The sequence below is a fragment of the Lissotriton vulgaris genome, chromosome 8 (assembly GCF_964263255.1).
Source record: "Lissotriton vulgaris chromosome 8, aLisVul1.2, whole genome shotgun sequence".
Taxonomy (NCBI): domain Eukaryota; kingdom Metazoa; phylum Chordata; class Amphibia; order Caudata; family Salamandridae; genus Lissotriton; species Lissotriton vulgaris.
This window is the reverse complement of record NC_141696.1, coordinates 1576062159-1576075467: the sequence shown is the minus strand read 5'-3', so window position 1 is coordinate 1576075467 and position 13309 is coordinate 1576062159. Positions and strand designations below refer to the sequence as shown.

General features: G+C 53.6%; 1 protein-coding gene across 1 annotated transcript in view; it reads right to left on the bottom strand.

The window, feature by feature from the left end:
• PDE9A (phosphodiesterase 9A) overlaps positions 1 to 13309 on the bottom strand; it is a 142357-nt gene that overhangs the window by 111588 nt on the left and 17460 nt on the right. Inside the window, exon 2 of the mRNA XM_086936317.1 lies at positions 6015 to 6096. Coding sequence (XP_086792443.1) covers positions 6015 to 6096 — 82 coding nt within the window. The remainder of the gene's footprint in view (positions 1 to 6014; positions 6097 to 13309) is intronic.

Here is a 13309-nt window from a genome sequence, read left to right as displayed (position 1 = left end):
CGCCCCCGCTACCAGCACCACCCCCCCGGCCAACCGGGGCAGCACCCCGGCGCGACCGGGATACAGAGCCAATGTTACATGTCACCGATGCCAACGAGTCGGCCACTATGCAAACGACCCAAGCTGCCCGCAGTATCAGAGTCCAAGACCCCGCCAGGTGGCCGCCGCGGCACTAGGGGAAGAACAGATCTCCGAGGAACAGGAAACAGGCGAGCAAGAGTATCAAGAGTGGGAGCCGGCCGCCATGACTCTCGCGTGCTTAGGGGGAAGAGACATGGTCCCGCGGGTCCCCCTACCCGCTAACACCCAGAAGTACAGCCAATGGGTGAGCATCAATGGACAACGGGCCGAAGCCCTTCGAGACACCGGGGCCAGTGTGACAGCCGTCCGCTGTCATCTGGTGACCCCAGAACAATATCTACCGAACGTTCTCTGCCCTGTGCGATCAGCCGACAACTCGGAAAGTCTGTGTCGGATGGCCTGCGTCCCCTTTGAGTGGGGAGGGGTCTCCGGCATGTTGAAGGTAACGGTCCGAGACGACGCCCCCGTGGACTGCCTCCTCGGAAATGACCTGGAAAGCTCCCCGTGGGCAGCCGTGGAGCGAAAAGAACACTTGGGGATGTTGGGCGTCCCAGACTGGGCGTGCGTCACCACCCGGTCCATGGCCGCCCGTGCCAACCATCACCCGGAAGAACCAGAATGGCCGGCGCCACCGCCTCCGGTCGCCCCCGCCGAGACCCCCGACCATGGCATCCCCCTCGAACTTGCTCAACCTTCCGACCTCGCTAATCTTGATCAGTGGGCTCAAGAAGGGGGACCCACACAAGAACAATTTCGTCAGGAACAGAAGACCTGTCCCTCCCTTGAGGGACTCCGACAACAAGCGCTCGCCCAAAGCGCCGGGGATACCTCCGGAACTCATTGGGTCTACTGGGACAATGATCTATTGTACAGCGAGCAACGAATCGCCGAGCTGGGGGCCAACCGAGTACTAGTGGTGCCCCTCCGCTTTAGAGACTTCCTGCTAAACCTGGCCCACGATGCCCCCCTGGCAGGGCACCTGGGACAGGATAAAACCTACAGCCGCCTAGTGACCCACTTCTTCTGGCCCAAAATGAGAAACGATGTGCACCAGCATTGCCGATCTTGCCCCACGTGCCAAGCCAGTGGGAAGAGCGGCCGCAAATTAAAGGCTCCCCTGCAACCCTTTCCAGTAGTCACAACCCCATTTGAGAGGGTCGGGATAGACATTGTGGGACCCCTGGACCCGCGTACAAGACAAGGCCATCGCTTCATCCTGGTACTAGTGGACCACGCCACCCGCTACCCTGAGGCTATTCCTCTCCGGACCGTGACAGCCCCAGTGGTCGGCCGGGCCCTGATGGGGATCTTCTCCCGTGTGGGGTTCCCCCGAGAAGTCGTCAGTGACAGAGGCACGAACTTCATTTCTAAATATATGAAGTCCCTCTGGCAACAGTGTGGGGTCACCTACCGCTTCACGACCCCCTATCACCCCCAAGGAAACGGACTTGTTGAGCGGTTCAATCGCACGCTAAAAGGGATGATCGGGGGATTGGAAGAGCCCCTCCGTCGCCAGTGGGACGTGCTGCTGCCGTGCCTCCTCTTCGCCTACCGGGAGGTCCCACAGAAGTCCCTAGGCTTCAGCCCCTTCGAGCTGCTCTATGGGCACCCAGTACGGGGGCCACTCAGCCTGATCAAAGAAGGCTGGGAGATGCCTCCGGCCAAGAGTCCTCCAGATGTCTTCCGGTACCTCCTCACCCTCCGCAACCAGTCCCGGCGGTTCAGAGACCTAGCAAAAGCCAACCTAGAGGCCAGTCAAGAGGACATGAAGAAATGGTATGACCAGAACGCCTCATCCATTGAATTCGAGCCGGGGCAACAGGTCTGGGTAATGTCCCCCACCGAACCGTGCGCTCTCCAAGACAAATGGACGGGACCCTTCAAGGTAATCGAGCGCAAGGGTCCTGCCACCTATCTGATCGATATGGAGTCCGCCCGGAATCCGCTCCGAGTCCTCCACACCAACAGACTGAAACCCCACTTTGCACGAACAGAACTCAGCCTCTTGATGGCCACAGACAATGGGGTTGAAGACGACTCCGAGCCTCTCCCTGACCTCTTGCGGACCCAGGAGCAAGACGGCTCCGTGGATGGGGTCCGACTCTCGGAGACCCTCACCAGAGAACAACGGCAAGAGTGCCAAGCCCTCCTATCACGGTTCGCCAGTCTGTTCTCCCTCACCCCGGGTGTCACTTCCTGGTGTGTGCACGATGTGGACACCGGAGACAGCCCTCCTATCCGCCACCGGGCCTACCGCGTACCTGATCGGGTACGGGCCTGCATCCAGGCGGAAGTAGCTAAGATGCTCACGCTCGGGGTCATCGAGCCCTCAGACAGTCCATGGGCCAGCCCGGTCGTACTGGTCCCCAAAGCAGCCGCCCCCGGGACCACACCAGAACTCCGGTTCTGTGTCGACTACCGGGGTCTGAATGAAGTCACCAGAACGGACGCACACCCCATCCCCCGGGCAGATGAACTGGTCGACCGAATGGGCGCTGCCCGCTACCTCAGCATCTTCGACCTGACGGCAGGTTATTGGCAGATCGGCCTCACACCCCGAGCACAAGAACGCTCTGCCTTCTCCACCCCCGATGGTCACTATCACTTTACGGTCATGCCCTTCGGCATGAAGAACGCCCCAGCGACGTTCCAACGGCTCGTCAATCAGGTCCTGGCGGGGCTCGAAGAGTTCAGCGCCGCCTACCTGGACGACATCGCTGTGTACAGCCACCATTGGACCGAGCACCTCCACCACCTCCAAGCAGTGCTGCAAGCCCTTCAGCGAGCTGGCCTCACGATCAAGGCCAGCAAATGCCAAATTGGACAAGGGTCGGTGACCTACCTCGGACACCAGGTGGGAAGCGGCCTAGTGGCCCCCCTACAGCTGAAAATTGCCGCCATCCAGAACTGGCAACCCCCTATCACTCAAACTGAGGTGCGAGCCTTCCTGGGCCTCACGGGCTACTACCGAAGGTTCGTGAAAGATTATGGTACCATCGTGGGGCCTCTCACCGAACTCACGTCAAAAAATCAGCCCAAGAAGGTGAACTGGACCCCAGAGTGTCAAGCGGCATTCGAACAGTTAAAGGCCGCCATGTGTTCCGCTCCTGTGCTCCAGGCCCCAGACTACAGCCGGGAGTTCGTCGTCCAGACGGACGCCTCCGACCAGGGCATTGGGGCGGTCCTGTCCCAAGTGAACACCGAAGGCCTCGATCAACCGGTGGCCTTCATCAGCCGGAGACTCCTACCCCGGGAACAACGCTGGAGCACCATAGAGAGGGAAGCCTTCGCTGTGGTATGGGCCCTCAAGAAGCTCCGGCCCTACCTTTTTGGCACCCACTTTCGGGTGCAGACTGACCACCGACCCCTGCAGTGGTTGATGCATATGCGGGGGGAAAACCCAAAATTGCTACGCTGGTCCATCTCCTTACAAGGTATGGACTTCACAGTCGAACACCGGCCTGGGTCCGACCACGCCAACGCCGATGGCCTGTCCCGGTTTTTCCGCCTCGACGAAGAGAGTCCCCAAGAGGATGGGTAACTCTCCCCGCCTTCAGCTGGGGGGGACGCATGTTGGACAGGCCACATGACGGGCCGCTCTCCCCCGGCTCGACCAGGCCCGAGCCCAGTCACGCAAGCACCACACACCACCATTGCACGCCCTACGTCCCCTCAGGGACCCCTGCCCTCGAACATGATAACCTCGTGGGTCCGATCCACTGCCGGCCCATGCACCCAGCCCGGGCCGCCATCTTGGACGCCTCGCCACGAGGCCGCCTGGCCCCCGATCGACCTCAACCCTGGGCCTAGCCCAGCCTCAGACAATCCGGCACCACCCTCCACCCAGGAGGTGAGCGGGCTACTTGGCAAGTCAATGGGAGAGAGAGGTGCCGATGGCTCTCCCCCCGCCCAGTGCCGCTCGCCCATCGCCTCCCCGGGCGCTGGCTCCACCCCCCTGCTGGGTGTCTGGACTCCCTCATCCCGGACCTCCCGACCTCCAAGTGCGAGGGTCCGGACATCAAAGCACGCCAGCCCTATAACTGGGACAGCTCCAGAGCAGGAAGTCAGTTGTATCTTGGAGTCGAGAGACGTAAGAGGAACTCATCCTGGACGGACTACTGGCGCTGCCGTAGCTCTGTCCTGTGCACCATCGTCCTGCCTGTTGGCGCTGCCACAGCCGTCGTAACCTTCATTCTTCACCGTCGTCCGGATCTGCTGGCGAGGCCGCGGACCGTTGTAACCATCATCTTCATCGGGACCTGCTTGGCTTCTCCACGGCCCGTCGACCATCCTTCATCCATCTCGGGACCTGCTTGGCTCCTCCACGGCCCGATCAGCAACCACGCCGAGCTCGAGGATTGAGAGCTATTTAACTCATTGGTAACTAAGACTGTCCCGCTACCCTTTCTCCTCAACCAGAGATCAGAACCGAGGGGACCCCTGAGTCCAGACCTCCTTGTATCATAGCGACGTAACCTAAGAATTGCATATAAAGTCTCGTTAACCTTCAATCTTGTGTGGTGTCCGTCTGTGGGGGGGAAGTTACTTACCTGTACAGTCGCTGGAGACGGCTCTCCCTGGAGACCTCTCCCCGTAATCTCGGCCGACCCTCCCGGTCCGTCTAACAGATGCCCTAAACACGCCCTTTTCTAATAGCATATCGCAAACCCACTTTGCGATTCAGTAATCAGTTCCCTAATCGCAAAATAGGGTTTCCTGCATCAGAAGAGCATTTGTTTGCATTTGCAAACGGCCAATTCACGAATCGGCCGTTTGCTAAGGCAGAAATTGCCTCGTGGGAGGCTGCTCTGTGCTGGTGATGAGATGCCCCTTTTATACAAGTAATGAGATGCCACTATGTCCAGGTAATGAGACCCCCCTCTGTGCTGGTAATGAGATGCTCTGCTAAGCTCACCCTTGAAGGGACCCCTCTGTGCTGGTAATGAAATGCCCCTCTGTGCTGGTTCTGTGCTGGTATTGAGATGCTCTACTGGGCTTACCTTGTGGAAGGGCCCTCTGTGCTGGTAACGAAGTGCCCCTTTTATACAAGGAATGAGATGCCCCTCTGTGCTGGTATTGAGGTGCTCTGCTAAGCTCACCTTGTGGGAGGCTCCGCTGTGCTGGTGATGGGATGTGCTGCTTAGCTCACCTCATGGGGGCTGTTCTGTGCTGGTAATGAGATGCTCTGATAAGCTCACCCTTGAAGAGACCCTTCTGTGCTGGTAATGAGATGCTCTGCTAAGCTCACTGTGTGGGAGGCTGCTCTCTGCTGGTGATGAGATGCTCTGCTAAGCTCACTGTGTGGGAGGCTGCTCTCTGCTGGTGATGAGATGCTCTGCTAAGCTCACTGTGTGGGAGGCTGCTCTCTGCTGGTGATGAGATGCTCTGCTAAGCTCACTGTGTGGGAGGCTGCTCTGTGCTGGTGATGAGATGCTCTGCTAAGCTCACTGTGTGGGAGGCTGCTCTCTGCTGGTAGTGAGATGCTCTGCTAAGCTCACTGTGTGGGAGGCTGCTCTGTGCTGGTGATGAGATGCTCTGCTAAGCTCACTGTGTGGGAGGCTGCTCTCTGCTGGTGATGAGATGCTCTGCTAAGCTCACTGTGTGGGAGGCTGCTCTCTGCTGGTAATGAGATGCTCTGCTAAGCTCACTGTGTGGGAGGCTGCTCTCTGCTGGTGATGAGATGCTCTGCTAAGCTCACTGTGTGGGAGGCTGCTCTCTGCTGGTAGTGAGATGCTCTGCTAAGCTCACTGTGTGGGAGGCTGCTCTCTGCTGGTAATGAGATGCTCTGCTAAGCTCGCTTTGTGGAAGGCTCCTCTGTGCTGGTAATGAGATGCCCCGCTGTGCTGGTAATGAGATGCTCTGCTGTGCTGCTAATAAGGGACGCCCTGCTGGGTAAAACAGGCTCTGTTCATTTCTGATGCTTTTCTTCTCACCTTGGGGTAGGCCGGCACATCTCTCCGAGGTGTTAACTTCTTGTTGTCATCAAAGAACGTGTACTTGCAGGGGCAGTTTGTCCTGTGGAAGGGAGGCAGGAGTGAGACAGTTAGTGATGGCGAGCAGGCAAGACACCTCAGAGAAAGCGTGGGAGAGGATGAAGAGACCTCTTCGGGAAGTACTTCAGGTGTGGGACACACTCTTAAAGGTGGACTGTGGGAGGGGTCGAGAGGCTTCCTCGCGTCACTGTCACATGAGCTGCTCGCGGTCACGCGGGGTGGGGTCAGGTGACCCCTCAGGTGACCACACCCAGTAGATTTCCATTGGCCATCAGGAGGTGCAGGTGAACCAACTTACCATGCAGAGCGGGGCAAGACAACAGGCTGTGCCCCTGCAGGAGACCTGCCCAGTGACTGGAACTGGAAAAAAGTGTTTCTTGCAACTCCAAATTAGGGTCAAGGTGGGCAGAGTAAAGGGGGCGGAGTCAGGAGGGGCAGAGCTTGAAACACTCCTAACACTCAACTTATGCATTTATAGCAATACAATCTGCTGGAAAGTAATTAGCTATAAGGACATATGTGATAGTAAATCTGTTCTAGATTACTTATTTGGTCACAAAGAGGCTGCAATTTAAATCATTTTGCAGGGTTAAGACACCTGCTGCAGAGATCTTTGTGTGCCCATCAATTCTGAGGGGATTATAATAGTGCTAAGATAACTCTAGCGCCCAGCACAGTTCTGGGAGAGCTCTGTGTTTTGTCTAGTCACAGTTTTGTCTTATAAAATACCTTAGAGGGTTAATGCGCTTGCTGCAAAGCACTATATGTAACATGCAGAGCACAGATTTGTATTTATGAAGGCTTGTAAGTAGGCTACTGCTTTTGATGCTGAGATCATTTTGTGGCTTCCAGTTCCTAAGTTACAATCCTTCTAAGATAGCGCTGCATTCTATTTACCAGCATCAGGGAGCTGCAGCCAAACTGTAAGTCGTGGGTTTAGATCCTTATTGTTTTTTTTCTCAATTTGTTGTTATTCTAAGATTGCAAGGAAGGGTTTCTTTGGGAAGTACAATGCCTTGTTGGTACAGACAACCCCAATCACTGTGTTACCTTTTATATCCTAATCAACAGCCCGGTCCAAGCTGGGTTGGATCCCCGGTGTACGATCTTGGCCTCTTACCTTTTATATATTGACTTTGTGTTTCCACCGACCATCCAACCTTAACGTATACCATCTACAGGGATGGCCGATATGCCATTCCTACACCTTGTACCCTCACTCTCATATGTAACATTTCCTGCTCATTGATTTATGCACATGTGTGTTTTGTGTGTGATGTTAAGCTCTCTGACACCCTACACTGGGATAAGTAGCACTATCAAAGAACGGAGACAGGTGGAAGTGATTGTGGTTGGGACAAGTACCGTTCTGACATATACCATCATCTCGCTCTGCAAGAGGAGTGTGTGCGCAAAGATCAGCAGCCATCTGAGGTGCCGGGACGTGAGGAGTTGAGGGGTGTGAGGGAAGTTTGAGGAGTTCGAGGGACCCTGGCTTGCAACCAAGGGGACCTGTGCTCCACAGCGTGTGGTGTCTGAGGGGTGTCAGGGGAACCTGAGCCAGGAGTTCGTGCAGGTGCCATCAGGCGCCTGGAGGTCTAATCCGGACGGACAAAATTTAGTAACTGTGGGCCACATGTATTAACATTTGTAATAGCGATGACCTAATTGGGATTTTCAATGAATCGCAATTAGGTAATCACTTTTACAAATGTATGACACTCCAAGAGTTTCATATAGCAATTCTTAGGGGGTTGCAAATCGACCTACCTCATTAATATTAATGAGGTAGGTCACAATTTGCGACCCCCTAGTAATTTCTAAAATCAGGGATGGTGACCTGCTGGGGCCAGCACACCCCCATGTCCATGATTGCTTTTAATAAAGCAATCTTTTTTTTTAAATGCAGCCTGTTTTCCTTAAAGGAAAACGGGCTGCGTTTAGAAAAAAACAGTGAATAGTAATTTTTTTATTTTTTAAGAGCAGGCAGTGAACTGTGGGACCACTGCCTGTTCTTAAAAAAAGTTGGGGACCCCTTACTGTTTATGAATGGGTTACCACTAACTTGAAGTTGGTGGTAAATGCAAATGTTTTGAGACTGCATTCATGGTCACAAAACATTCATACATACCCCAGCGATTCGATATTTGGAAGGAACCCCCTAAACACGCCCCTTCCAAATACTGAATCACAAACCCATTTTGCGATTTTGTAACAGGTTACTCAATCACCAATAGGGGTTAATACATGTGAAAAGCCTTTTTTGCATTCACAAAGAGGCTGATTTTGAGAATTAGCCCATTTGCGAACGCAAAAATGCTTGATATATGAGGCCCGGTTCCTTTCCGTGTTAGGTGGTTCGACTGTCTAGTCAACAGGGTGCCAGCAGGGGGAACATGTACCGTTTGCTAATGGAGTTACAAGACTGGGGGCTGGGTCACAAGGTGAAGTCAGAGACCAGTGACTGCTTGAACTTTCTGCAATGGGAAAGTCTGACAATTGCGTATAACTGTGAAGCGTAAATACAATGTGAATATTATTGTTTTGATTTCAATAGAGGTTTTTGACAAATGTGTATAACTATAGAGTGTATATACAATGTATATATCTCGTTGTGATTTCAGTGTGTGTGTGTAATATAAAAAATAGTGTTTTTATACATATGGTGTGGAGTCTTTTGTGGTAAATGCAGTGTGTTGCATGGGGGGTGCTGTGCCAACACTTTACACTCAAGCCCTGAGGTTAATCCTGACTCCTCAGCGTTGAGCTACCAGAGGGTGAGCAAAGGTTATCGGACAAGTGTATTGTACTCATTCTATTTCGGACGGTGGGTTCTGACTGGCTGTGATGTGTCTCAGCCAGCCTGAAACCGCTGGGTCTAACATTTGGTGGCAGTGGTGGGATAGGACGTAGGTTGGCGCAAACCCTTGCAACACAGTGGTTTGCTACGACTCCGATATACAATGTAATTTTCTCGCCTTGAAGTGTTGTTTTCTTTGCTGTGGTTTGCCATTCTAGCATTAGAAACCTTTCTGAGTTCACAACTGTCATGTCTAAGTCTGAAAAGCCAGCAGGGGCACTTGCTGTGGGGGGGTTGTGGCAGGAATGGAAACTGGGGAGGTAGCCCAGCTCAGGAGACACAGACACAAGATGTTCTTTAAACCGCCGCCGTGGAAGGGGGACACTACGAGGGCCATGGGGGGCCTGGCTGAAGGCCAAGAGTGCCGCTGGGGATTCAGAGGAGAGTGAGGCTGTGGGTGATGAGGGACAGGGTCTGCCTATTGAGGCTTTCCAGAGTCATGAGCTGCAGGGATGGGGTGTGCCCCTGTCCCCAAGAAGCAATGCTGCCTCTAAGTGTCAGTCCTTCACTGATTTGGGGGGCAGGCGAGGGGAAAGGGGGCTCGCGATGGAGACTGGTAGATTCCAATGAGAATGTAGTAGGGCTGGGCAATGGCAGAGAGATGGAGTGGTATGGAGGTGAGAAGAGGGATGTTGGCTCTGGGGTTGAATGCGGCCTGGTAGGATCTACATGCCAAGAGGGCGAGATCTGGCCCAAGTGGGGGAAGCATGTCAGCTGGGTACAGCACGTTGATGGACAGGAACCTAATGTGGGTGTCTGCGGTGATCCCTCATCAGGGGTGGGGGAGGTACAGATAAGCGTGGGCAATTCCCCATGGAGTAGGGTGGTTGGGAACCCCCTATCTCTTCTTAGTGGAGGAGGGAGGGTAGGGGTGGACCGAAGTCCAGGATGCCCCTACTCAGTCCCAGGGTGGAAGCACCCGTGAAGAAGCCAGGGCAGTACCAGGAGGTCATCAATGGAGGGATCTTCCCTAGTGGAGGGAGAACGAGAGGAGGCATCAGATACACACGTACCCCCGTTCAGGATGTGGGGGGTAGTCTTCTTCGATGGGGGTGCAGAACTCCCGGAAAAGGGGACGGGCAAAAGTGACCGCCCCTGGCTCCTATCCAGTGCCATGGTTGCAACCCTACACTGGAGGACCAGGATCTGGAGACAGTGGTGAGAGAGGGAGTGGATATTGGGGGTGCGGCCCCTGGGTTGATCAGCTCCACTCGGGAGAACCACCCCAGTCAGAGGGCTTAGGGTGGACAGGAGCCTGGTTCTGGACACTGGCAGCTGCCAGTGCCATTTTCTGAGTTCTTTAATGGTGAACTAAGGTTGTCCGGGTGCGAGGACGGGACTCAGACCCCGGGGGCTAATCGGTGCACTGGGTTGACACTGGGAGGTTTCCAGTGGAGACTTAGTGGCCCCTGGGAGTAGGTAGAACGGATCAAACAAGGTTCTGTGACGGGCCGCAGGGCTGTCGGGCTCCACTAAGAGAGCCATTGTCCAGGGTCTATCGCTGAGTGCAGGGAAGTTTGTCAAGGTATTGATTAAACTCCCCTGGCTTTGGGCTGGGTGGGGGTAGTATTGGAAATGGCCTTTTCTAGGGTGCTTTCCTTTGACCTTTTCCTTTTCTCCATTCCAGTTTTCTGCTGCTCTGTATGCTAGCCTTAGGACTCAAGAGCGTTTGCCACTGCCGTGCAGTGTCAACGCCCTGTGCTCATCTTGTAAATACTACAGATCGGTGTATATATGAATGACAGACTTCAGATAGCTGTCTGGAATAGGGTAAGACCTATGCCAGGGGCATGTATCCCAAATGTGCACCAGCGGGCCTGCCCTACAGGTGGTGCTATCCATGGCGGTAGCTCATTGATTGTGCCTCAGGTTTGTCCTGGTGGGGCCGGTGTGCACGAGTCGACTTGGTGTTTACAAAGCTGTGTGCCAAGGTTCTGCATGTCTCCCGCTATATCGGGGTTTTTCCAGGTGACAGGCTGTGGTGCTGGGAAGGGGCTGGATAGATTATGTGTTATCTGAAAGAGTCGTGAATGACACCAGATGGTGTATTTGATACGATGGAGCCAGTTTCTCGCATTGGATTAGGAGGAGGGGATATAGGGCGAGGCTGTCTAGCATTATTTCCTACTGGCAGAATAGTAACAGTATGGTGTTTGGTATCGATGAGTTTGTAATGGCAAATCCTCTCCGATAGTGGAAGTGGGCTCGACATTACGGTAATGGAAGTGTCACTTTGGGAAGTGGGTATTTCGATGTGTGTGGCTCTGTGTGCCTGGCAGCCTGCCTCCTAATTCACAGCTGAGTGCTAAGGAGATGACCACATCTGTGCATTCCTGATAGAGAGCCATAAATTAGGGGTTCACGTGAAACTGGGGGCCTTTGACCCTGAAGGGCCTTCTGGAACGGTACATGGGGATGAAAGTTGCACCTGCATTCCACGGGGGCAGGGTCTTGCCTCCACTAAAGATTGTGATTAAACCTCCTGGGGTAGGATGGCAGACAGGACAAAATTCAGAGCGGGCCGTGCATTTCAAAGGTGGCAGTTTGAATTGATCATATCTTCAAAGGGCAGGTGAGACTGAAACTGGACTAGCATCACACTTGTGGTGGCTTGGAGCAGATGAGCCCCAAGAAGGGGACGATCACTTGGTGGATTGTGCCTGGACGTTGCTGGTCTGCAGCTAGTGCTAACTCTTGTATCCTGGATCTCGAAGTACTCTCCAAGGGCCGGTGGAGCCTACTGTTCATGAGATCCCAGGGACACAAAGAATCTCACTGTCTCCACGAGATTGTAAGGATAGCACTGAGTGTGGCGGAGAGAGGTGGAAGTAATCATGGTTGAGACAAGGACCGTTTTGACATACACCATCCTCTCGCTGTGCAAGAGGAGTGTGTGTGCAAAGATCAGTAGCCATCTGAGGTGCCGGGTCTTGAAGAGTTCGAGGAGTGTGGGGAAGCTTGCAGAGACTTGGGGACCCGTGATTGCAACTAAAGGGACCGAGCGTGCTTCTGCTGCAGAGCGTTTAATGTCAGAGGGGTGTTTGGGGGATCTGATCTGGGAGCTGAGACTGACTTTGGCCTCTAGACCGGTCGGATGTCAGTGCCCAACATCGCAGCTTCTGTCCGAGGTCGATGGCTCCCTCTCCTTGAACCCAAGCCACATGGTGCTTTGTTTCAGAAAGGATTGCGACAAGACCTGAGGGGTTTCACTGCCGGAGGTCTACGGCAGGTCACACCTTCACTTGAGGGAAAAACATTTCTCCAGACGGGGAGCACACCAGCTTCTTAGGTCACCACCTTTTGCCTACGAGGGGGATAGTGATCCCAGACTCCTGCAGGTGCCGTCATGCACCTGGAGGTCTAATCTGGATGGAAGAAACTAAGTAACTGTTTCTTTCTGTGTTAGAGGTTCTCACTGCCTAATAGGGCACCAGGAGGGACAGCGTGTTTCATTGGCTGGTAGAGTTGAAAGAATGAGGGGCTGGGTCTCGAGACGTAGTCAGAGACTAGTGACTGTTTGACCTTTCTGCAATGGGAAAGTCTGACATTTGCATATAACTGTGAAGTGTCAATACAACGTGTATCTCGTTTTGATTTCAATGTGTGTGTGTGCAATATAAAGAGAAGTGTTTTTATACATACTGTGTGGAGTCTTTTTGTGGCAAATGCAGTGTGTTACGAGGGGTGCTGTGCCAACACTTTACACTTGAGCCCTGAGAATAGGCCTGACTGCTTGGTGCCCAGCTCCGAGAGGGTGAGCAAAGGTTATAGTACAAGTGTATCATACTCACTGTATTGGGAGTGGTGGGTTCTGAGTGGCTGTGATGTATCTCAGCCAGCCCGAAACAGCTGGGTCTAACAGGGAGTGGGGAGGATTTGATCTCCCTGTAGATATATACGATGGTAACGGGTTATTGAAATGGTTTGAGGGTTGAAGCGCTGCCAGGATTTTGTGATTGTGGTTTTGGCTGATAGTTTGAATGTATGCCAAGAGGCATTATTTTTGTGGGAGTGTTCGAGGGACAGGTGGCTCAGTTATTTGTGAGGGAGGGTGGGTGACTGGCGGTACGACCAGAAGGAGTTCCCTTGATGTCCGCAGGTCCTTTTTGATTGTTTCTGTCTTTCCCAGGAAAAGGTTAGGCTAGGTTGATTATTCAATTGTTGTTTGACCAATTCAAAGAGTTGTTTAGGTCGGGTTTTGGCTCGGTCTAGCTGGGTTCTAAAGAAATTCACTTTCGAACTTTTGGTGTGTTAGTTATAAGTGTTCCTCACTGATCATAACTGCTTAAACGCGGTGGCAATTCCGCTCCGATGCGCTGGTTTAGCGGAGTGGGCGTGGCTGCGTCGACCAACGGACGTGCACATCACTACAGAG